Source organism: Oryctolagus cuniculus, chromosome 17, assembly GCF_964237555.1.
Source record: "Oryctolagus cuniculus chromosome 17, mOryCun1.1, whole genome shotgun sequence".
In the NCBI taxonomy this organism is placed as follows: Eukaryota; Metazoa; Chordata; class Mammalia; order Lagomorpha; family Leporidae; genus Oryctolagus; species Oryctolagus cuniculus.
This window is the reverse complement of record NC_091448.1, coordinates 47,894,585-47,919,702: the sequence shown is the minus strand read 5'-3', so window position 1 is coordinate 47,919,702 and position 25,118 is coordinate 47,894,585. Positions and strand designations below refer to the sequence as shown.

Genomic DNA, 25,118 nt, shown 5'->3' with positions numbered 1-25,118 from the left:
GGAGTGCCTGGTTTGAGTCCTAGCTACTCTGCTTTTGATTTCAGCTTCCTGATAATGTGCACCCTTGGAGACAGAAAGTGATGGTTCAGGTACTTTGGTCCCTGCAACCACATGGGAGACCCTGATTGAGTTTCAGGGTCCTGCTTTTGGCCTGGCCCAGCCTTGACTGTTGTGGACACCAGGGGACTGAACTCCTTGAACTCCTAGGTGGAAGATCTCTCTACTTTGTCTGCCTTGCAAGTAAAATGAAAGTAAATCAATAAAATTGTTTTTTAAAAAATTGAAAAGCTACATAGTAATTCCTTTTTGTTTCCTAAAATCTGATTGTCTTTCGTAAAAAAAAAAAAAAAAAAAAGTTATGCATTGTTTTATGAATGATTCCCTGAAGAACTCTATTTTGGGTGTTTTTGTATACATGAATCTTTTTTTACAGATCTGTAAAATTCTCTTTAATGTTTTATGGGGGGAAAACATGAATATGTAACTTTGTTGATAGATAATTTATTCATTGGTTATTAAATGGCAACTGTATAATTGGTTTTGGATAAATATTTTATTAACTGATGAAAAAGAAGGACCAGTAGATAATTTTTTTTTGACAGGCAAAGTTAGACAGTGAGAGAGAGAGACAGAAAGGTCTTCCTTTTCCGTTGGTTCACCCCTGAAATGGCCGCTACAGCCGGATCTACACCGGTCCAAAGCCAGGAGCCAGGTGCTTCCTCCTGGTCTCCCATGCGGGTGCAGGGCCCAAGCACTTGGGCCATCCTCCACTGCACTCCCTGGCCACAGTAGAGAGCTGGACTGGAAGAGGGGCAACCGGGACAGAACCGGCGCCCCAACCGGGACTAGAACCCTGAGGTGCCAGTGCCATAGGCAGAGGATTAGCCTAGTGAGCCGTGCGCCAGCCCGGACCAGTAGATAATTTAATATGAGGCAGCAGCCAGGCACATATTGGTAGAATGACTTCATTTTAATGAGATGCTGTGTTTGTCAATTGTAGGTTCCCAAAGTCACCTACACCGAATTCTGTCAAGGTCGGACAATGCGATGGGCTTTAGCTTGGAGTTTTTATGATGATGTAACAGTACCAGTAAGTAGATACCTTACTTGGGCTTCTCCAGCTGCTACCTTAGAGGAGGTTTCAGTAGGTCATGAATGAACTAAATCGATACTGTTCTGTTTCCCTGAAATGTGCCCCCAAATAAACAGGACACGGTTCTGGAAAAGTGACTGTGGTGACCGGGGAGCCTTTATGAAATGGGTTTGGTGATTTTTCTCAGCATGTATAGATGCCTCAGAAGTACATTTTTAATTTATTTTTATTTATTTTTCTAAAAGATTTATTTTATTTATTTGAAAGTGTTACAGAGAGAGAGAAAGACAGAGAAAGAGGTCTCCCATCCACTGGTTTACTCTCCAGATGGCCACAACGGCTGGAGCTGCGCTGATCCGAAGCCAGGAGCCGGGAGCTTCTTCCTGGTCTCCCACGTGGGTTCAGGAACCCAAGGACTTGGGCCATCCTCCACTGCTTTCCCAGGCTACAGCAGAGAGCTGGATTGGAAGAGGAGCAGCCGGACTAGAAACTAGAACTAGCCCATATGGGATGCCAGCACTTTAGGCCAGGGCTTTTTTTTTTTTTTTTTTTTTTTTTTTTTTGACAGGCAGAGTGGACAGTGAGAGAGAGAGACAGAGAGAAAGGTCTTCCTTTGCCGTTGGTTCACCCTCCAATGGCCGCCGCGGCCGGCGCACCGCGCTGATCCGATGGCAGGAGCCAGGAGCCAGGTGCTTTTCCTGGTCTCCCATGGGGTGCAGGGCCCAAGCACCTGGGCCATCCTCCACTGCACTCCCTGGCCACAGCAGAGAGCTGGCCTGGAAGAGGGGCAACCGGGACAGAATCCGGCACCCCGACCGGGACTAGAACCCGGTGTGCCGGCGCCGCTAGGCGGAGGATTAGCCTAGTGAGCCGCAGCGCCGGCCTAGGCCAGGGCTTTAACCTGCTGTGCCACAGTGGCGGCCCCAGAAGTACATTTTTAGAGATTAAAAATTCAAGTAACCTGATGACCATGCCTCAACAACTGAAGCTGCAGTCTGCTTCTTTTCTCTCTGTCTGCTGATTTGCCATTTGGGTTTGCATCCTTGATATGCCACACTTAGGGGTGATCCCAGTGAAGGGCCTGTATACCTTTGAGATTAGCACTTGAATGTTGACCATTTTTGAAGCTGAGTGACAGGCCATTATCTTTTTTCTGGTTGGTTGGTTTGTTTATTTTATTTTAAGATTTATTTATTTAGGTGAAAGGCCGAGTTACAGAGACAGAGAGGGAAAGATAGAAAGATCTTCCATCCACTGGTTCACTCCCAGAATGGCAACAATGGCTAGGGCTAGGCCAGGCCAAGATCAGGAGCCAGGAGCTTCTTCGAGGTCTCTCACACTGGTTGCCAGGGCCCAAGCACTTGGAACATCATCTGCTGCCTTCCCAGGCACACTAGCAGGAAACTGGATCAGAAGTGGAGCAGCCAAAAGTAGAACAGCTACTCTCATAGTGGATATTGGCATCTCGAGCTGAGGCTTAGTTCTTTGTACCATAATACTAGCCCCACAGGTTTATCTTTTATTTATTCATTTTTCCTTTTATTTATTTGAAAGGAAAGGTTAGAGAGAGAGATTGAACGAGAAAGAGAGATTTCTTTCATCCTCTGGTTTATTCCCTAAATAGCCTCAACTGCTAGAGTTGGACCAGGCCAAAACCAGGAGCCAGGAGCTTCTTCTGGGTCTCCCACATGTGTGCAAGGGCCCAAGCACTTGGGCCATTTTCTGCTGGTTTCCCAGGCACATTAGCAGGGAGCTGAATTGGAAGTAGAACAGCCAGGACTTGAACTAGTGCCCTATAGGATGCCGGGTCTGTAGGTGACAGCTTACTGCACTACGCCATGATGTTGGCCCCACAAAATTATTTTTTTATTTTATTTTTTATTTTTATTTATTTGTTTGTTTGTTTGTTTGACTGGCAGAGTTAGACAGTGAGAGAGAGGGAGAGACAGAGAGAAAGGTCTTCCTTTTCCGTTGGTTCATCCCCCAAATGGCCGCTAATACTGGTGCGCTGTGGCCAGTGCACTGCGCCAATCTGAAGCCAGGAGCCAGGTGCTTCCTCCTGGTCTCCCATGGGGTGCAGGGCCCAAGCACTTGGGCCATCCTCCACTGCCTTCCCGGGCCACAGCAGAGAGCTGGCCTGGAAGAGGAGCAACTGGGACAGAATCCGGCGCCCCAACCAGGACTAGAACCTGGAGTACCGGTGCCGCAGGCGGAGGATTAGCCTAGTGAGCCATGGTGCCGGCTCACAAAATTATTTTTTAATTTCACTTTTCCATAAATTTTTTAAAAAGATCTATTTATTTATTTATTTGAAAGGCATAGGGGCCAGCTGCTGCACCAGCATCCCAAATTGGCACTGGTTCGAGTTCTTGCTGCTCCTCTTCTGATCCAGATCTCTGCTATTGTCTGGGAAAGCAGTAGAAGATGGCCAAACTCCTTGGGCCCCTGCACCTGCGTGGGAGACCCAGAAGAAGCTCCTGGCTCCTGGCTTCGGATCACCTCAGGTCTGGCTGTTGCAGTTATTCAGGGAGTGAACCAATGGAATGGAAGACCCCCCCCCTCTCTGTACCTCTGTTTTTCAAATAAATAAATCTTTAAAAAAGAAAGGAAGGAAGGAAGGAAGGAAGGAAGGAAGGAAGGAAGGAGGGAGGGAGGGAGGGAGGGAGGGAGGGAAGGAAGGAAGGAAGGAAGGAAGGAAGGAAGGAAGGAAGGAAGGAAGGACGGACAGACGGACATAGTTACAGACAGGCGGAGAGAGAGAAATAGAAGTCTTCCATCTGCTGGTTCAGTCCCCAAATAGCCACAACAGCTGGAGCTGGTCCAGTCTGAAGCCAGGATCCAGAAGCTTCCTCTGGGTCTCCCACACAGGTGCAGGGGCCCAAGCACTTGGGCCATCCTCCACTGCTTCCTCAGGTCACAGCAGAGAGCCAGATCGGAAGGGAGCAGCCAGGTCTTGAATTGGCATCTATGGGATGCCGGAACTGCAGGCGACTGGTTTACCTGCTACACCAGCCCCATTCTGTAAATTTTTAAAAGCGCTCTTGCATGTTTAAAAAAACTTGCTTCTGAGCTGGCTGGCTGAATGCTTTCTTGCACTGTGCTGAGAGGTGGTGATAGAGTAGTGTGTGTCTGTTGTTAAGCTGCTTGTCCCCTGCAGCCTCCCACCTTAAGTTTGACACAGTTCTCAGCACCTGGTGTTTACAGAAGCCTGCTACCTCTCCTGCAGACCTTTCTCCAGCCCACACAGCAGGCTTGTTCCTGGGGCTTCTCTCCCGAGGTCTCTGAAGTCATAGTCAGTCTTGCTGTGTCTCTGAGTCCCTTTGCTCTTGTAGAGTAGACACGTGGAGCCACACCTCAGAGAAGCACAGTGGGACAGTTTGCCGTTGCCACCTTGCTTTTGAAAACATGAACGCCGATTTGAGGCAGAGCCTGTGCTACCTCTGCTCCGCAGCTGGGCGGGCTGTTGGGCTGAAGTTCAGCTCCCCAGGTCTGTTTAAGTGACCTTCCCCTAGACTCATCCCAGACATTGCATGAGGCTATCTAGGGGTTTGCGCTTGCAACAGTCACCAGTTAAGAAGGTGCGTTTTTGACACTCATACCATTGGAAGGATTATCCTTTCTGTTGTCTTCTGGAATACTGGGACCTTCCCACCGAATGGTTAGACTAATTAGTCATGTCCCCAGGTGTCCCTGTACAGGCACCGTCAGCTATGGGAAAGTGGAGCAAATGCTGTTTAATCTGCCTCCCAGGCCTGTTGGCAGTAAAGGTTGAAGAACCGATAGTCAGCTCTGGCACCGTCCACACTGGCTCAGAGACCAGGGCTGCCCTTGCCCTGGAGGATTAGTAGCCATTTCAGATCCAAGTATCAGAGGGCACTGTGTTTGTGTGTTAGCAGAGCCAGTTTATTTTGAAAAGGAATCCCCTAAGCCTGCTTCCTGTTCCTTTCAGGGTGTCATAGTTCCAAACATCAAAGAATGTCTCTTGCCACCAGCCTCAGATCTCTCTCCCCTGCTAGAGAATTCTTCCCTCCCTACCTCTGCTCCAGCCCCAGGCTGTTATTGCATTCCCAAGTGTTCCATTAGAAACACTTAAACTGCTACAGGGAAAGTGGCAATTTCTGGTTTGTAGTAACCCAGCAACAGTTTCTTAGCACTGGTGCCCTGAACAGCGAACTGCCTTCCCTGGGGTAATCCTGGGGTGCTTGTGGGACCTCTCCCCACCCCCTGTTGTTTTACAAGCTAACCTGACTTCCCCTTTTTTGTGCCTGTTAAGGGTGGGACAGGAGGAAGAGGATGCTTTGGACAAGGAGAGGAAGCTAAGGAATAGAGCTGGTTAAGCAGAAATATTGACCTAGTTCCCCACCCCCATTCCTGCCATTTTAGGGTAAATGTGCCAGTTACTATGGCAACTTGTGTTTGCACTTATCTCAGGCCTACTGACTCGTTTCTGTTGGTGCTGAATGCTGGAAAATTCTAATGCACGGGTGGTTCAAGTACCTCCACTAATCCCAGTGCTGTTGTCTGGATTTATTGTAGCAACACATTGGCGAGCCCTGGCGTTGATGGCATTTTTGTGCCGTCATTTCTCACCAATGATGAATCACAGGAAGCAGGTTGTGAGAGCTGCTCTTTATGGAATTCTAATGAGCCACTTAGAAAGCCTCCTTATCCCAGGCTGCCTCTAACTGCTAAAAGTATTGTCTTAGCTCTGCTTTGGTTTTTTTTTTTTTTTTTTATTGTTGTTGTCTGTTTTTGTTTTTTGCTTTTTCTTTTTTCTTTTAAGGAAGTTTGACATTGGTCAAGAGAAAAAGGGGTAAATAAGCTCTAGTAAGTAGTGCAGTCTTGGTATGAGCATTTCCTAAGAACTTGGGTTTTAAAAAGCATCCCCGTACTTGTAAGACCTTTCCTCTATGCCACGGCTTTCCTGTACAGGGGTAATAATTAGAGGGCTTCAGGAGAGCAGGCCGAGGGAGGGGTCAAATCCACGAGTTAACTTTGTGGGTGTTTACCTATGTTCCCCTGACTGTATTCTACTCCTACTCCAAAGGTTTCATAATCCGTGCTAGCTGAGGAATTCCAAAGAGGTGCCCTGGGAGTTGCCCATTGGAAGCAGACATCAGCTTGGCACTTAAGGCCTCCCTGTCATTTTAACAAGAGCCAGTGTGCTTTTATGAACATTTATGTGTTGGTTTTATGCGTGCTACCTCCTGAACAGCTGGCCTGACTCCTCCCGATCTGACATCGCTGGTTCCCTGTCGCCTGTTCCTATCACTGGGTCTCTGCCATGGCACCAGCCCAGCGTAGTGTCTGGCACAGAGGCCCTCAGCTAATAATTGCTGAATGTATAAAAATACAGGAATAAATGCTGTGGAGCAATAAGCTCAGACTTCTTCCCAGTACCAACTATGGCAGAAAACAGCTAGGGACGAGCCCTAGGCATCAAGGTAACAAAACATTCCCATGAGGTTTCTGTTCTCTTCAAAATCCTCTTGAATTAGCTTTGGCAGGGAGCTGGATCCGAAAGTGGGCCAGCTGGGAATTGAACTGGTTCCCATATAAGATGCTGGCACTGCAGGCAGCAGTTTAACCTGCTATGCCACAATGCCAGCCCCTTAATATATTTTTAATAAAACATTTATTTTTACTGATTTGCAAGAGTTAACAGAGAGGGAGAGATAAGACACCTTCCATCTGCTGGTTCATTCTCAAATGGCCACAACAGCCAGCACTGGGCCAGGCTGAAGCCAGGAATTAGGGGCTTCATCTAGTACTCCCATGTAGGTGTAGGGTACCAGGAACTTGGGCCATCTTCCACTACTTTCCCAAGCACATTAGCAGAGAGCTGGATCAGAAGTAGAGCAGCTGGGACTTGATCCGGTGGCCATATGGGATGCCGGTGTTGCAGGTGGTGGCTTAATTGATTAATTTCTTTTTTCTACCTCCTTCATTAAAGAGAAGTTTCAGTCACTTTTTAAAAAAGATCTATTTATTCAAAAAGCAGTTTACAAAGACAGAGAATAGAGATCTTCCATCAGCTGGTTCAATCCCCCCAAATGCCTATAATAGCCGGGACTGGACCAAGCTGAAACTAGGAACCAGGAACTCCATCTGGGTCTCCAACATGGGTGGTGGAGGCCCAGGAAGTTGGACCACCTTCCTCTGCTTTCCTAGGTGTGTTAGCATGGAGCTGGATCAGAAGTAGAGCAACCAGGACTTGAACCAGTGGTCCTAGGGGATGCCAGCTTCACAGGTGGCACTGTAACCCACTGCACAAGAATGCCAGCGCCCACACACTTTTTTAAGGTTTTGATTTCTTAATTTATTCTTTTCAATTTTTTTTAAAGATTTATTTATTTATTTGAAAGACAGAGAATTACAGAGAGGCAGAGGCAGAGAGACAGAAGTCTTCAATCCGCTGGTTCATTCCCCAAATGGCCACAGGAGCCAGGAGCTTCCTCCGGGTCTCCCATGTGGGTGCAGGGGCACAAGGATTTGGGCTATCTTTCACTGCTTTCCCAGGCCATAGCAGAGAGCTATATCGGAAGTGGAGCAACCAGGACTCGAACTGGCGTCCATATGGGATTCCAGCACTGCAGGCAGCGGCTTTACCCGCTATGCCACAGCACTGGCCCCTAATTTGTTCTTTTTAGAAAAATTAATTAATTTGAAGGGCAAATTGACAAAGAGAGGGAGAGACAAAAAGAGATATTGCATCTATTGGTTCACCGCCAAACAGCTGCAACCATCGGGGCTAGGTTAGGCTGAAGTCAGGAACCCGGCATTTCATGCACATCTCCCACTTGGCAGCAGGCATCCCAAAGAGTGTCTTAACTTTTGTGCAAACAATGTTACTACATAGTTTCCATTCTAGGGATATGCTACAATTTAGCCATTCTACTGTTTAGAGCATTTGAATTGTTTCCAGTGTGTAGCTATTATGAATAATGTTACTGTGAACACTTTTGTACAATTTTTTCCATATGCCTGGCTACACATTGCTTTTGAATATGAACCTAGTAGTGGAATTGCAGGTCATAGAGGAGAAATTCAGCATTAGTAAATCTCTGTAAAGATTTCCTTTCTGAGGGTTAGGGTTGAAACCCAGCAGTGTTTATTTATTTATTTATTTTTTTCAAATGGCAGAGGAAGAGGGAGAGACAGAGATCTTACTTCCACTGGTTCATTGCCCAAATGGCCACCACAGCCAGATCTGACCTGGCTGAATCCTGGAGCCAGGAACTCCATCCAGTTCTACCACATGTGTGGCAGGAACCCAAGGATTTAGGTCATCTTCTGCTGCTTCCCCAGGTGCATTAAGAGGGACCTGGATCAGAGGCAGAGCAGCTAGGACTGGAACCAGTACTCTGATATGGGATGTTGGCATCACAAGTAGTGGCTTAAACCACTGTTTGTAATTTGCATTTTTCTAATCAGTAATGAATTTTAACATCTTTTTATTTTTTTTTATTTATTTATTTATTTTTTGACAGGCAGAGTGGACAGTGAGAGAGAGAGACAGAGAGAAAGGTCTTCCTTTGCCATTGGTTCACCCTCCAATGGCCACTGCGGCCAGCACACCGCGCTGATCCAAAGGCAGGAGCCAGGTGCTTCTCCTGGTCTCCCATGGGGTGCAGGGCCCAAGTACTTGGGCCATCCTCCACTGCACTCCCGGGCCACAGCAGAGAGCTGGCGTGGAAGAGGGGCAACCAGGACAGAATCCGGCGCCCCGACAGGGACTAGAACCCAGGGTGCCGGCACCACAAGGCGGAGGATTAGCCTATTGAGCTGCGGCGCCGGCCTGAATTTTAACATCTTTTTGGCTAACTAGATATTTTCCTTTTGTCAAGTGTCTGAGACTGTTGCCTTTTTACAGCTAGATTTTTTTTTTTTTTTTTTAAGATTGATTAATTGATTTGGGGGCAGAGTTACAGAGAGATGTCTTCCATCTGCTGGTTCATTCCCCAAACGGTTGCAATGATTGGGGCTAGGCCAGGCTGAAGCCAGGAGCCTGGAGCTTCAACTGAGTCTACCATGTAGGTGGCAGAGGCCCAAACACTTGGGCCATCTTCTGCAGCTCTTCCCAGGCCATCAGCAGGGAGCTGGATCAGAAATGGAGCAGCTGGTATTCAAACTGGTGCTTAGATGGAATGAATATTACAGGTGCTGTCTTAACCTATGTGCCACAATGCCAGCCCCCTCTCTTTTCTGGCCACGAGCGATAATGTCTTCTCCCAGCAGCATCTTTTAATGAACAAGAACTTCATAATTTAATGTAGTGTACCTTTTCTTTATGACTAGTACTTATTTTATCAACTTCTTTAAGACCCAAGGTCATGAATATATTCTATACTCTTTTCTGCAAGCTTTATCTTTTTTCTTCATGTTTGAGGAACTTTTTTTGTTTGTTTGTTTGTTTGTTTGTTTGACTGGCAGAGTTAGACAGTGAGAGAGAGAGAAAGAGAGAAAGGTCTTCCTTCTGTTGGTTCATCCCCCAAATGGCTGCCATAGCCGGCGTACTGCACCGATCCAAAGCCAGGAACCAGGTACTTATCCTGGTCTCCCATGTGGGTTCAGGGCCCATGCACTTGGGCCATCCTCCACTGCACTCCCAGGCCACGGCAGAGAGCTGGACTGGAAGAGGAGCAATCGGGACAGAATCCGGCTCTCCTACCAGGACAAGAACCCCGAGTGCCGGCACCACAGGCGGAGGATTAACCTAATGAGCCGCGGCGCTGACCTTTTTTTTTTTAATGATTTATTTATTTACATGAAAAACAGTTACAGAGTAAGGAGAGACAGAAGGAGAAAGAAAGAGATTTCCCATCTACTGGTTTACTCTCCAAATGGCTACAATGGCTAGGGCTGGCCCAGGCTAAAGCCAGTAGCCAGGAGCTTTCTCCAGGTCTCCCAAGTGAGTGCAGGGGCCCAAGCACTTGAGCCATCTTCTGCTGCTTCCCAGGTGCATTAGTAGGGAGCTGGACTGGAAGTGGAGCAACTAGGTTTTGAACTGGTGCTCATGGGATGCCAGTGTTGCGGGGAGCGGCTTAACCTGCTGCACCACAGTGCCAGCTCCATTGAGGGACTTTTTTTTTTCTTTTTTATGATTTATTTATCTGAGAGAGAGAGAGTCATAGGCAGAGAGGGAGAGACAGAAAGAGAGATCTTGTATCCACTGGTTCGCTCCCCAAATGGCTGCAACAGCGAGAGCTGGGCTAGGCTTAAGCCAGGAGCCAGGAGCTTCTGGGTCTCCCACGTGGGTGCAGACTTTACCCAGTACACCACAGCACCATCCCCAGTAGGTAGCATTTTACAGAAGGTTTTCATTCTCTCTCTCTCTCTCTCTCTCTCTCTCTTTACCTGTTTACTGTTTTTACTTATATTTTAGGAATTGGTTCAGGACATTTTACTATTGTTTCATTCTGTAGAGAATTATTTGAAGGTTTTTTAAAATTTTATTTACAGGTTAGAGAGATCCCCAATGATTGTAACAGTCAGGGCTGGGCCAGGGCAAAGCCAGGAGCTAGGGCCTCATGGGTTTTCCCCTGTGGGTGACAGGAACCCAACTACTTGAGCTGTCACCTTCTACCTGTCAGTGTGCACATTACTAGGAAGCTGGAATGAACCCAAGCAGTCTGATACAGGATTTGGGCATCCCAAGCTGTGGCTTAACCATTGTGCCAAGTGCTTGCACCTCAGAAAATTTTAAACTTCAACTTAATAAATTAAGACAGTAAAAGAAATGGCCACTGAGCTTTCAATGAGGAAGCTGCAGTTTTAGGCAGCAGAATGTTCAGGCCACATCCTGGCAGCAGAGTAGCAGCCTGCAGGGCCTGGGGCAGTTGCTGTTCAGAGAGTAGCTGAGCAGCTGCCAAGATCCCAGTGCAGTGGTCAAGAGCACCCTTTGGCCTGAAGGCCATTCTAGAAGCTGCTTTGCCAAAACACGGTGGCTGTGGCTTCATGCTCAGCAGATCTACTACCTGCAGGAGGTAGGAAGAAATCAATGATTTCCTGCGGTCTGCGGCTTCATCGGGGCTGTTTGCCATTGCTCTAGTCAACAGTGGCGCTTTGGCAATACAGCAGATTCTGTGCTGGGTTGTATCTACTTTGCCCTCATTTGCATTCTCTTGACTGAACCACTGAGATCTAGAAATTAAAGTGATGATTTAAGAAATTTGTAGACAACTCTGCTCAGTAAAGCATATTTTTAACATTAAGAACTAGGGACGGAAGCAGCATTGTGGCACAGTGCCACATTGTATATCAGAGTTCCAGTTCAAGTCCCCTTCTGATCCAGCTTCCTGCTGATGGGCTGGGAAGACAGGTGAAAATGGTGCGAGTACTTGGGCCCCTGCCACCAGTGGAGAGACCTGGATGGAGTTTTCAACTCCTGGCTTCAGCCTGGCCCAGACTTGGCTGTTGTAGTTATTTGGGGAGCGAAGCAGAAGATGGAAGAACTCTCTCTGTATGTTTCTCCCTCTCTGTCACTCTGCTACATGACAGCCAGGGTGGGACCAGGTCTAAGCCAGGAACCTGTAATTCCATCTTGGTCTCCCACCTGGTTGGCAGGGGTCCAGGGACTTAATCCATCTTCAGCTGCCTACCCAGGTGCATTAACGGGGAGCTAGATCAAAAGGGGAGCAGCTGGCACTGGAATTGGCACTCTGCTATGAAATGCCAGAGTCGCAAGTAGGGTCTTCACTTGTCGTGCCACAGGGCCGGTCCAGATCATTCATTTCTTAAGATCTGATCTTTTTTATTTTTTTTAAGATTTATTTATTTGAAAGAGTTACACAGAGAGAAGGAAAAGCAGAAGCAGAGAGAGGTCTTCCATCCACTGTTTCACTCCCCAATTGGCTGCAATAACCGGAGCTGTGTAGATCCGAAGCCAGGAGCCAGGAGCTTCTTCTGGGTCTCCCACGCGGGTGCAGGGGCCCAAGCACTTGGGCCATCTTCTACTGCTTTCCCAGGCCACAGCAGAGAGCAGGATTGGAAGTGGAGCAGCCAGGACTCAAACTGGCACCCATATAGGATGCTGGCACTGCAGGCAGCGGCTTTACCCACTGTGCCACAGCACCAGCCCCGATCTTATGTTTTACCATGACCCTGCCTACTAGGAATTTTCCATACAAACAGAAGAGGACCTGAATGATTGTTATAAGGCATACTTAAGTTAATCTCTAATAATTTAAAACCTCAGTTGAGAATATCTAGAATTTCTGTCTCTTGAATAACTAGCTTCTATAGTAAAATAAAAGTTAATTTGGGGGCTGGCACCGTGGCTCACTAGGCTAATCCTCCGCCTGCAGTGCCGGCACCCTGGGTTCTAGTCCCAGTCGGGGCGCCGAATTCTGTCCTGGTTACCCCTCTTCCACGCCAGCTCTCTGCTGTGGCCCGGGAGTGCAGTGGAGGATGGCCCAAGTGCTTGGGCCCTGCACCCCATGGGAGACCAGGAGAAGCGCCTGGCTCCTGCCTTCGGATCAGCGTAGTGCGCCGGCCACAGTGGCCATTGGAGGGTGAACCAATGGCAAAGGAAGACCTTTCTCTCTGTCTCTCTCTCTCACTGTCCACTCTGCCTGTCAAAAAAAAAAAAAAAAAAAGTTAATTTGGAACAATGCTGACAGTATGTATATGTGTGTCTTAAAGCAGTTCATTAGAATTTTTCAGAAATGCCAGATTTGTTGTTTGACCACTGTCTGAAAGACTGGGGCCAGAGTTCAAGGTGAAGGCGCCGGAAGCTTTTGGTTTAGGTGTGAGATAGCAGGCGATGCATTCTCTGTTCTGTTGTCTCTGATTCCCTCAAGAGTTTGCACATGGACTCTTGATAGAGTTTTTGTCAGCTTTGATGAGGCTGTATTTGTGTCCTTTAATGTCCAGAAATGATGAAGCTTCCATTCTGACTTTGGCCAGCTATAACGTGATGAATGAGAAGTGGCAGTACCTTGCTCTGTGGACTGGAGTGCGTGAGCACACCAGATCACTCCCTCCGTCAGAGGAGACAGGAGAAGAGCTGGGAAACGCTGTCCTTTAGCCGTGAGGGTGCTGGGCAGGCTGTTGGTGTGCTTGTTCCAAGGGGCTGTTGGTGATTGCGGCCTTGGGTACTGTGAAGTGGAGTGGGGAATCCCATTTTCTCCTCTGTCCTCCTCCCACACACCACTGTCTGGCTTCCTCCTCTGCTTGATAATCCTATTTTAAGCTCCTTAATGCAAAGTGGTAGGCTCTCAGAAGACTATAGAAATTATGTCTCTGACGCTGGGTGATTGAGTAATAGCAGTAGTACTGTCGTGATGTCAGTAGAATTCATCTCCTCTTGTCTGAAACATAATGGAGTAAGTTAAGGCTCACACAGGTCTCAGGGTCCATTATCTGTTTCTCAAGAGCAGACTCACACATGCCCGCTGTTTGGTTGTTTTCTCTCTTCTGAGTTTGTTTTTCTAGCATTCTTTAATTTCAGTTTCTTATTTCTAATATAAAGAGAAAATTATGGATTTTTTCTTTGAAATATTATTTCTGATACTATAAAAGTTTGGAATAAACTGGCTAGTTGGTTGTGTGTGTGTACAGTGTGGGGCTGCCGGTTGGTCTTGCCCAGTAATTGGAGCTTATTATCCTTACCTGCTCATTTTGCCCCAAACCTTGAGAGTTGTCTTGATTTTTAGACCTGGTCCTGGCTGTTGCAGCCATCTGGGGAAGTGAACTGATGATAGGTGATCTGTCTCTGTCACTCTTACTTTCAAATAACTCAATAATTTTTTTAAAGATTTATTTATTTGAAAGAGTTACACAGAGAGAGAAGGAGAGGCAGAGAGAGAGAGAGAGAGAGAGAGAGAGAGGGGTCTTCTATCCGCTGGTTCACTCCCCAATTGGCCGCAATGGCTGGAGCTGTGCTGATCCAAAACCATGAGCCTGGAGCTTCTTCCAGGTCTCCCACATGGGTGCAGGGGCCTAAGGACTTGGATCATCTTCTGCTGCTATCCAAGGCCATAGCAGAGAGCTGGATCGGAAGTGGAGCAGCCGGGACTTGAACTGGTGCCCATATGGAATGCCGGCACTGCAGGTGGTAGCTTTACCTGCTATGCCACAGTGCTGGCCCCAGTAAATAATTTTTTTAAGATTTATTTATTTATTTGAAAGGCGGAGTTAGAGAGAGGGAGAGATCTTCCATCTGCTGGTCACTGCCCAGATAGCTGCAACAGCCAGTTCTGAGCAAGGCTGAAACCAGGAGGCAGGAGCTTCTTCCGGGTCTCCTATGTGGGTGCAGGGGCCCAAGCACTTGGACCATCTTCCGCTGCCTTCCCAGGCACATGAGCAGGGAGCTGGACTAGAAGCAGAGCAGCTGGGACTTGAACTGGTACCCATAAGGGATGCCAGTGCCATAGGTGGCAGCTTTACCCACTATGCCACATGCTGGCCCCAAATAAACCTTTTTTTTTTTTTTTTAAAGATTTATTTATTTATTTGAAAGTCAGAGTTACACAGAGAGAAGGAGAGGCAGAGAGAGAGAGAGGTCTTCCATCCACTGGCTCACTCTCCAATTGGCTGCAATAGCCGGAGCTGTGCTGATCTGAAGCCAGGAGCCCGAGCTTCCTCCAGGTCTCCCAAGTGGGTGCAGGGGCCCAAGGACTTGGGCCATTCTCCACTGCCTTCCCAGGCAATAGCAGAGAGCTGGATCAGAAGTGGAGCAACCGAGTCCTGAACCGGCGCCCATATGGGATGTCGAAGCTGCAGGCCAGGGCATTAACCCGCTGCGCCACAGTGCTGGCCCCCAAATAAACCTTTTTTAAAAAAAAGTTTTGTGAGGGGGTGGCGCAGTGGGTTAAAGCCCCAGCCTGCAGCGCCAGCATCACATATAGGTGCCATTTTGAGTCCCAGCTGTCCACTTCCAACCCATTCCTTGCAAATGTACCTGTAGAAGCAGCAGAGGATGGCCCAAGCCCTTGGGCCCCTGCACCCATGTGGGAGACCCAGAAGAAACTACTGGCTCCTGGCTTCAGATAAGCCCTGCTCTGGTCATTGTGGCCATTTAGGTAATGAACCAGTGGATGGGAGACTTCTCTCTCTCTCACTGTAACTCTGTCTTTCAAATAAAATAAATCTTTTAAAAAAAAAGTTTTGTGAGCAAGTACAAATCCATCTTAGCACAGTGTTTGTAATACACGTGGTCTTACCCAAGAGCTGTTTCCTTTAAAAAGTACCATTTAGGAATTTTTACTTACATAAATTTTAAATACAGTTGGTGTGATTTGGTTTCTAAAATGGAACTTGAGTCCCTCTAGTGGGTGTTGTTCACCTTCGAAGTTTGAAATAGAAAGGAAAATGTGAATCTTGATTTTCATGGAAGCAGCTTTCAGATCCGTTCTTCTCGCCAGTGCTGGCCTTTCCTCTCCAGCTGGAGGCGTAGTTTGCGTGGCCCTGGGCCTCCCTGCTGTGATTCACTGGCGGCTTTATGTCACACGCACAGGCCTTTGTGTCACACGGACAGGCCTTTGTGGCTTTGAGGCTCCATGATCGGTAGCAGAAGCCATGGACCCTTTCCTGGACAAGTCCACTGTCATGCACAGGATTTTTTTTTTTTAATTAATTAATTATTTATTTTTTATTTAGTAAATATAAATTTCCAAAGTACAGTTTATGGATTACAATGGCTTCCCCCCCAATAATTTCCCTCCCACTCGTAATCCTCCCATCTCCTGCTCCCTCTCCCATTCCATTCACATCAAGATTCATTTTCAATTATCTTTATATACAGAAGATCCATTTAGTATATATTAAGTAAAGATTTCATCAGTTTGCACCCACACAGAAACACAAAGTGTAAAATACTGTTTCAGTACTAGTTATAGCATTACTTCACATTGGACAACACAATAAGGACAGATCCCACATGAGAAGTAAGTACACAGTGACTCCTGTTGTTGACTTAACAATTTGACACTCTTGTTTATGGCGTCAGTAATCTCCCTAGGCTCTAGTCATGAGTTTCCAAGGCTATGGAAGCCTTTTGAGTTCGCTGACTTCGATCTTATTCCAACAGGGTCATAGTCAAAGTGGAAGTTCTCTCCTCCCTTCAGAGAAAAGTACCTCCTTCTTTGATAGCCCTGTTTTCTTTCTACTGGGATCTCACTCGCAGAGAACTTCATTTAGGTCTTCTTTTTTTTTTGCCAGAGTGTCTTGGCTTTCCATGCCTAAAATACTCTCATGGGCTCTTCAGCCAGATCTGAATGCCTTAAGGGCTGATTCTGAGGCCAGAGATGCACAGGATTTAATTATCTGGGACTATTTCTTCTCCTCATTGCCTTCCCTTGTCTTTCAGTCCCCACCGAGTAAGCGGAGGAAGCTAGAGAAGCCGCGGAAACCCATTACATTTGTGGTGCTGGAGTCTGTGATGAAGGAACTGTCCCTGAAAGCCTCGTCCCTCGGGGCGGAGACGGTGGAAGGCATAGTGGTGGTGACGACCTGGATTGAAAAAATCCTCACCGACCTCAAGGTACCTGGTGAAGCCACCAGCGAAGGCCTCGTGTTGGTCTCCCTTTTTCCTTTTCTGTCTGCTTTGTTCTCAGGGAGTCTGGGGAGAAGAGAAAAGTGAATTCCTGTGAAATGTGTTTTTCCTCAATAGGTGCAGCATAAGCGAGTTCCCTGTGGGAAGGAGGAGGTTAGCCTGTTCCTAACAGCCATAGAAAATTCCTGGATCCATTTAAGGAGGAAGAAAAGAGAGCGCGTGAGACAACTGAGAGAAGTTCCTCGAGCTCCTGAAGATGTCATCCAGGCCTTGGAAGAGAAGAAGTCCACCCCCAGGGAGTCTGGGGGCGGCAGCCAGGACGGGGTGCAGGGCCCTGGGGAGAGTGCCCCAGGTGGGCCTGCTCTGCACGAACGCCAGCCTGCTGCTGCTGGGGGCCATTGCGCAAGCCAGGAGTCACTTTCCCAGGAAGGAAACCCAGAACCCATGGAGGAAGAGCGGAGTGAGGAGAAAGGAGGGCCGGAGGCTGTGGAGAGCTGCAGGGGCTCTGGCCACGGGGCCCAGGACCCAGAGGCTCCTGAGCAGCTGAGCAGCCCTGGGGCTGAGACAGGCAGGCCTCCGCCAGGAGCGGCTGCACAGTACCTGTTTAAGTGTCTCATCAACGTTAAGAAGGAAGTGGGCGATGCCTTAGTTGAAATGCATTGGGTTGAGGGCCAGAACAGGGATTTGATGAACCAGCTGTGCACCTACCTGCGGAACCAGATTCTCAGGCTTGTTGCCAGTTAACTGCAGACTGCGGGTCCAAGTAGAGAGGTGTCTGTGAAGCCTGCTCTGAGAGCTCTGTGGGCTGGCGAGAGGAAACCCAGCTCCGGCTCCCTTAGTAGCCTCATGCGGCATCACCTAAAGAGAAGAAGCCAATTAATCCATTCCCTGGCCCCCACCCCTTTTTTTCTTAAGTTCCAGAGAGCTGTATTGTGGAAGTTCAGGAGGGAGAACTTGCTTATCAGCCACGACAAAAAGCCATCAGGAAACTCAGGAGGGACTTCAAGGAGCCTCCAGCGGGCCACCTCAGCTTTGGACTGTTGTAGTGTCAGGAGAGCATGGGGCGGGCAGGCCCTGGGTCCTCTAGTCCTAGGGCCCCCCCCAGGCTGGACCTGCTCACTCTGGCTGATTATCCCTGCAGCTGTCCTAAGAAAGGAGCTGGCGCCGGGTGGGAGGTGAGGGAAGCTGCGGGAGGTCAGTCGGTTCCTGGCCCAAGGCCGTCGTGTTGCTCATCAGGAAGCACTGGGTAAGCCGAGCCCGTCCATGTCAGACACCCGCCCAGCGTGCCAGACCCTGCCTCCAGCCTCCAGCCTCCTAAGAGTACTGTTTTGCAGCAGGGCTACTGCTGTCTCGTTTTTGTTTTGACTTTAAAGTGGAACTTGTTTTGTTTTTAATATAAGAATTCTTGAATCAAGAACTGTCCTTCCTGTGTGAGTCCTGGGCTTGAGAGCCATTTTCTTGGCCTTGCGGGGTAAGTGGAAGGATGATGGAAATGCAAAAGGGGCAAGACCTGTGTGCAGCAGGGAAGTCTCACCCGTGCTGCTGACCAGATGTCGCCCTCTGTGGCTTCACGTGTAGTCTACTCCATGTTTTCCTGCTAGTGTTGGAGAATTCTGTGGCCATGGTGACTTAAAACACTTCCCCAGTTGCAGTGCCAGGGTTGAGCAGAGAAGCCTCTGGAAGGAATCTCCTTTTTGTTCTGGCATGTCAGTAACCCTCTGCTGTACTTGACTTTCACAGCTTGATTTTCCTCCAGCAGCTGGGGGTTCTATTCCAGACTAAAACCTCGGCCGAATAGCTAAGCCAGCCCTTGGACAGGCAGCTGTTGGTTAGGGGAGAAAGCAGATGGCCTTGGCGTATCTTGGTGGCAGCCAGATCAGGTACTCAAAAAAGGTATAGAAAATGAAAATATGTTGCCTCCCCATGGCACGGGATCCTGAGCTGAACAGGGCAGTGTGCTCACCGGGCCCACAGACCTCTAGGGCACCCACAAACCTTCTGGAATTACTTCTAAGTGTTCTGTGAGCAGCTGTGTTTTGTTTTTATTCTGGGGAGTGGGACCGCAGCATAGAGCGGATCAGTAACCTGTGAAGGATTAAGAGCCACTGTACTGGTCCAGCTGCTCATTTGTCAGAACGAGGGACCCAGGGTCAGAGTCACACAGCCAGCATTCGAGCCAGGGCCTTGGACTGCTCTGTCAGGGCATTCTCCGATGGGCTGGCCACCACCACCTGACATCACTCTTGAATCAAATGCTGGCCCCGCCTAGTGTTCTTGATGTGATTTGAAGATCTTTGAGTTCCGTGGCACCTAGTCAGCATTCCACAAGTCATCAGTGAGTTCTTGTTTGCTTGTTTATAAAAGAGTAGTGCCTGCTCATTAAAAAAGATTTGGACAAATGGAAACCACAACATAACTGCCCCTGGCCTCAGCTGCTCGGACTGACCGCTCTGGTGTCGCGTCGCTGTGTTTGCTGCCTAGCTTTCTGTGGCTGGGGTTGTGGGTCGTGCGTCGCCTTGGCTGTGCTCCTGCTGTGCCTTCGACTTCCTAGGTGGTGATTGTTTTTTTCATGTAGCATCTTTTTCTATGTGATCGCAGCTAGCATGTTTTTTTACACTCCTTGTGTGTTCAGTGTTTCTGGCTTAGAGCTGATCTTTGTTTAGTCTTAGAGGGTCCCAGAGAATGTTCTGTGACTGGAGGCACAAGAGGTGTGTCTGTGCCTGGTATCAATCCCAGGTGGAGGCGTGGTGTCACGGAGGAGGTTTTATGGCTGCTAAGCTGAGGACCTTAGAATGTACAAAGCCCCCTAGGACAAGGGAGGCATCCCTGGGCTCGGAGGTGCTGGAGCCTGTGTGCTTTCCTTGTGTTTGGAGGTCTCCCTTTCCTCCTGAGAAGAGTCAGATGATGTTGTTGAAAACATCTGCATTCAAAGGACACCTGCCAGCCGGGCTCTGCACAGGCTGCATGAAGGGTGATGTGCAGGGCACCCCTTGTGCAGGAGAGAAGGGGACTCTCCTTCACAGGGGTTACCTGGAGTGGTGCTCTCCTTAAGTCTGGAGGTCAAGTTCTGTTGGTGAATTGGTTGGAAATTAAATCTTTGTGGTGTTGTCTTCAATTCTATTCTGGTCCCTTGACTTGCCTTCTGATCGTTTGATGACTAAAACGGGAGCAGAAGCGCGGCTTGTTTCCGAGGCAAACCAAGGCTGCTTTTGTTCGTTCGAATCTGCTTTGGAATCTGGTTCTCGCCCCGCGTCCTCGCCCCACTCTGGCCACCCCGAGCTTCGAGCTTCGTGGCACCTCCTGCAGGGTTGGCAGCCCTGTGGTGAGGTGTCAGCCCATTTTAAGGGTTCCTATTGATTCATATGTATTTCAGAAAACAAAAGCTCTTTTTTCTTAGTGGAAATCAAGGCTTCCTCTGTGAGCACACCAGTTCGTAAACTCTAACAGGAATAATACAAACTGCAAAGGTGTGAGAACGACATAAAGGTCCATGGAGAATCTGGGGCCGTCTTTTTTAGGGACTTAATGTGTTTTTGACTAGCTGTGGGAACAGCCCCTCCCTCGTCCTAAGCCACAGCATTTCCATGTACAGCCACATGGGGGCAGCAGTGGCCCTTTTATCCAGCACATTCGCTGTCAGATATAGATAAAATTGTGTCCATGTTTCTTGAAATCCAGTTACTACCCAGATAAGTATTTTTATGTAAACAGGTACATTTTTACATAACTAAAATTTGAAAAATAAAAGTATAAAGAGAAAAACACTACCCATGGTCTTTTTATCCAGAATAATCCCTTTCAACCTTTTAGTTTTGGGGGAGGTTTTTTTTTTTTTTTTTTTTTTGTGGTCCCAGTTGACCATTTTTTCTTTTCCTTCCATCTGTCCTTGGATCAATCATGTGACCAACTCTTTCACGGGGCTAGGGGAGGGGGATGTTAAGTGATTTTTCATATGGTAACTTCTCACAAGCTTTCTGTTCCCCAGGGCACCAGGGAGGAGACTGTTTCCATGTCCCTTAGTCGTTTCTCACCTCGGATGTATTTGGTTGTGATTTAGGTCCAAGGTTAGCGAGAGCTCTGTACTGTATGCACCATCCAGGCTGGCAGGGCTCTGTCGGCTCATGGAGAGGTTTTATCCACCCTTACTTTTATGGTGCAGGATCAAGTGTTGTGGATCTGCCCATCAGAAAGGAGGAGGTCCAGTTTGGAAAACAAGTCAGGAGCCCTCCAGGAAAGGGGGAGCTCAGAGGTGCAGCAGGGGGTGTCCTGAAGACAGGGCCGTGGCCGCGCAGTTCTTGGGGGAGCCATGCTCTCTGCCTAAGTAGGATGAATGAGCTTCTGCCCACTGGAGCCAGGCTTGGATGGTTGGAGAATCTCATATATCCCATCCCCCCCCCCCCCCCCCGCACAAATGCCAGCGGAGCATCAGAACCCCCCGCCCGGCAGCTAGGCCTCACGCTCTGTTCTGCTGTGACTCACCCAAATGACTAAAACAGCGGTTTATTTTTTTAATTGCTGGTTGTACAGCTAATGCTGCCTCTCAGAGGCTGTGCTGTACTGCAGGGAGCTGTGTTGTGACTGAGCGCGGGCACAGCGTCTCCCCGCCCCCCTCGTCCAGGCAGGAACACCCAGGCCTCTGAGCTCACTGCAGGGCACCTGGGGGAAAGAGGCGCACAGCAGGAAGCACAGTGGGGCTTGGCGAAAGCCCGGCTTCTTTGTGCTACTCTGAAGCGGGCACAGGCTTTGTAAACCCAAGTCACCTTTCCAGCCGCCCCAGGGGAGTGAAAACCCGGGAAGAGGGCACATGTGGCACTCCCAGACCCCTCCCGGACCCAGTGCAGCAGCAGCTGCACCCCTCCCGGAGGGAAAGTCACTGCGCTCAGGCTCGGCTCCCTCCTGTCCGCGCCTCTGGGGCCCAGAATGCCTCTCTGAGATTCCAGAAAATCTTAGCAGTGGACTCACATAGGGACTGTCACCTCAGGTATGCGCTGCAGGTACAGGCTACAGGTGGAGAATACCATTCTTTTTAATTTTAAAAAAGATTTATTTGAAAGGCAGACAACAGAGAGGGAGAGACAGATCTTCCATCTGCTGGGTTACTCCCCAGTGCCTGCAACAAGCCAGGACTGAGCCAAGCCAAAGCCGGGAGCCAGGAGTTCCAGCCACATCTCTCACATGGGTAGCAGGAACCCAGGCTCTTGGGACGTCATCTGCTGCCTTTCCAGGTGCGTTGGTGGGGAGCTGGATTGGAAGGGGAGCAGCCAGGACTCGAACCAGAGCTCCAGAATGGGGCCAGAGTCCCAGGAGGCAGTGCAACCTGCTGTGCCCCAGTGCCAGCCCCACAGTGCCACCTTTTGGCCAAGAACAAAGGTCCAGTTTCTACGTTATGGAGGAAGGAACAGAAAACCAGTGTTATTTGTCTGTCTTCTATGTAGATTGTCTCATTCAGCAGCCCTGGGAGGTGATGGACAGTGTCCCGTGTGACACTGAAGGGAATGGAAGCTCAGAGAGCCTAACTGGCTCCAGGGTTATCCACAGAGCTGAATCGTGGAAGTGGGACTTGAACTCACGTCCGAGAAGCTGAGACTGGGCTCTTGTGTCAGATCTCGAAAGCCAGTGCCCAGGGCTGCAGGTGCGCTCGGCCTGCCATGCTTTGGTGAACCTGTGGGGAAGGCAGCATCAGGGAGATGACACAGGGATGAGAAAAGGCAGCTCCTCCCAGCGTCACAATTTTGCATTTCCATATTTGCTAGCTACGATCAATGCGTGAGATGTAGTAAGTGAAATTACTTATAATTACTTCTTAATTTATGCTACCAAATCTTCCTAGAATCTTGTATTTGGCAGTAGTGCAGATAATTAAGTAGTTAATGAAACCACGAAATAAAATGTCTAGTGAGAGCACATGTTGGACCAGAATCAGTGTGAAATAACTGATAATTAGGTAATGACTCTGACAATACATAATTGTATGATAATGGAAGAGAGGTCTGATTCTTTTTTTAATAAAGCAGCTCCAAATATTTTACTTAGAGAACACCACTGAATTGATGTGCTTTTTGAGCTGGTGGAGGAGGTAGCGATTGTCAGACAAAAAGCAAGACCCCTTCCCCAGGTAGGGCGTGTAAAGCTGGGAGACACAAGGCTGCCTGGAAGTTCCCGGCTGCAGCAGCTGTGGGCTCCCAGGGAGGTAGCATCCAGCGCTGCTGCTGTCCAGGAAGGCAGCCTGGAGCCCGCTGCTGAGCCGGACGTCTGCGTCTGCCCTCTGGGACGGCGGGGGAGGCAGGGGCCCACCCCCCACGCCCGCTTGCCACTGATACACTTGCTCTCTCCTAGCAGAGAGGGGTCCCAGTCTGGTCCGCATAGGGTCCTTCCTTCAGACGTGGCTGTCCCAGGACTCCGGCCTTCAGGGCCAAGCGGGAGTGCCTTGTAGGGCCTGGCTGGGAGTTCAGTGAGCTCTGGACCAGCACACATGAGGGCTGTGTGTTCACAGAGGGACTGGGCAAGAAGAGTGGTGGAGTCGCTCTAGTCAACGCTGCTGGTTATGACCAGGCTGGAGTAGTTGTCCAGTGTTGTTGTCATCTCAATTTTTGAGGGAAGTCATAAGTCCAGATTTCTGAGAAATTTACTTATGAATCCTGAAAAGTAATTCACTATCAAAGAAAAAGGTGAAGCATCAGTTTGAGAGCTCCCCTTCCAGCAGGCGGCAGGACTATCCGGGCCTTGCTGCCTCCCCTTCACTAGGCTCCTGAGCCTTCCCTCTCCATGGGCCTCCCACTTGGGTCTCCCCCTTCTGGCTGTGTCCACTCTCCCAAACCCAGACCCTTCCTCAACCTCCAGGCACCCACTGGTCATCTCCTCTGGACCAACATCCACACTAGCTTCTTTGTGATCCGTCCGCCCCGCCCTCCCTTTCACCACCACGCACAACAGAAGTCTTCAGGAAATCCTTTGGGTTCCACCTTGATGACCTCTATGTGGGGGACCCTCTGTGATGGCCGGTGGTGCGCTGCGCCGATCCAAAGCCAGGAGCCAGGTGCTTCCTCCTGGTCTCCCATGGGGTGCAGGGCCCAAGCACTTGGGCCATCCTCCACTGCCTTCCCGGGCCATAGCAGAGAGCTGGACAGGAAGAGGAGCAACCAGGACAGAATCTGGCGCCCCAACCGGGACTAGAACCCGGGGTGCCGACGCCGCAAGGCGGAGGATTAGCCTAGTGAGCCGGTGCACCGGCCGGGAAGACCTTTCTCTCTGTCTCTCCAACTTTAAAAGATTTTTTATTTGAAAGGCAGAGTTACAGAGAGACAGAGACAGAGAGAAGTCTTCTATCCACTGACTTCCCACATAGCCGCAATAGCCAGAGCTGTGCCATTCGGGAGCCAGGAGCTTCTTCTGGGTCTCACTTACGGGTGCAGGGGCCCAAGGAGTTCGGCCATCTTCCCCTGGTTTCCCAGGCCATAGCAGAGAGCTGCATCAGAAGTGGAGCAGCCGGGACTTGAACTGGTGTCCATGTGGGATGCCGGCACTGCAGGCAGAGGCTTTGCCCAGTACGCCGCAGCGCTGGCGTCTGTGATGACATTTTGTGGTCATAAGCTAATGCTGACTCTGAGCACATGGGATGATGTGGAGGACAGGAAGCTCACTGCCCGCGGGCCTGGCACTCCTGTTCGGTGGCTTAGCCTCCCTGCTTTCCTGATGAAGTCTTCACTCAGGCACCTGTTTCGAGACTTTGTGGCGTCTCATGATTGTAAGTAATACTTTGGTGAATATCTTTGTATAAAAAGCTTTACACATTTTTCTTGCTGTTTTAGGATAAACTGGTAAGAGAAATCCTGAGGCAGAGGATCTGAGTCTCCCCCAGGGCCACCGGCCGGGTTCCCCTCCCCAGAGTGCCTGTTTTCGCCATACCTTCGCTCGCTCTGTGAGGCTGGGTTCTCAGAAATTCTTTGCCAATTGGTAGGCAAGAAATTATTTCACAGTTTGAATTGCATTATGGTATCAGCAAGGTCAAACATCTCCTTGTATTTATATATTGGTATGTCATCTTTAGTACTTCATATATTTCTGTTTTGTCAATTTAAAATCTGTGGCCGCTGCTTTTCTCCCACGGGTTTTGTTCGGCCACATGCAGGGCCGACTTGCCAGGACTTCCCCCATGGTGGCCTTGTGCGCCTCCCCTCCCCCTTCGTCATGATGTTAGTTTGTACATTTAGAACTTCAGAGGTGATCAGAGCTCTCACGCTGTGCCTTCCCACGTCCTTTGTTTGCATCTATGGATAGAACTGCTTACTGCCCTAGAGTGGGAAACCAAAACGGTTTGCCTGTATCTGGCTAATTGTGATGAGTTAGTCTTGTTTTTTTTTTTTTTTTTTTTTTTTTTTGACAGGCAGAGTGGACAGTGAGAGAGACAGAGAGAAAGGTCCTCCTTTGCCGTTGGTTCACCTTCCAATGGCCGCCGTGGCCAGCACGCTGCGGCCGGCACACTGCTGATCCGATGGCAGGAGCCAGGTACTTATCCTGGTCTCCCATGGG

The 25,118-nt window shown here is 49.1% G+C and overlaps 1 protein-coding gene across 4 annotated transcripts in view; it reads left to right on the top strand.

The window, feature by feature from the left end:
• METTL16 (methyltransferase 16, RNA N6-adenosine) overlaps window positions 1–20,353 on the top strand; it is an 86,097-nt gene extending 65,744 nt beyond the window's left edge. For 2 of the 4 annotated variants that reach the window (XM_002718874.5, XM_008270913.4), the window contains 3 exons: window positions 1,001–1,090; window positions 16,404–16,577; window positions 16,707–20,353. In XM_002718874.5, the coding sequence (XP_002718920.1) occupies window positions 1,001–1,090; window positions 16,404–16,577; window positions 16,707–17,333 (891 nt within the window). In that variant the 3' untranslated portion in view covers window positions 17,334–20,353. The remainder of the gene's footprint in view (window positions 1–1,000; window positions 1,091–16,403; window positions 16,578–16,706) is intronic. The other 2 variants (XM_070061189.1, XM_008270914.4) reach the window with 1 other exon arrangement.
• Window positions 20,354–25,118: the final 4,765 nt, after the last annotated feature.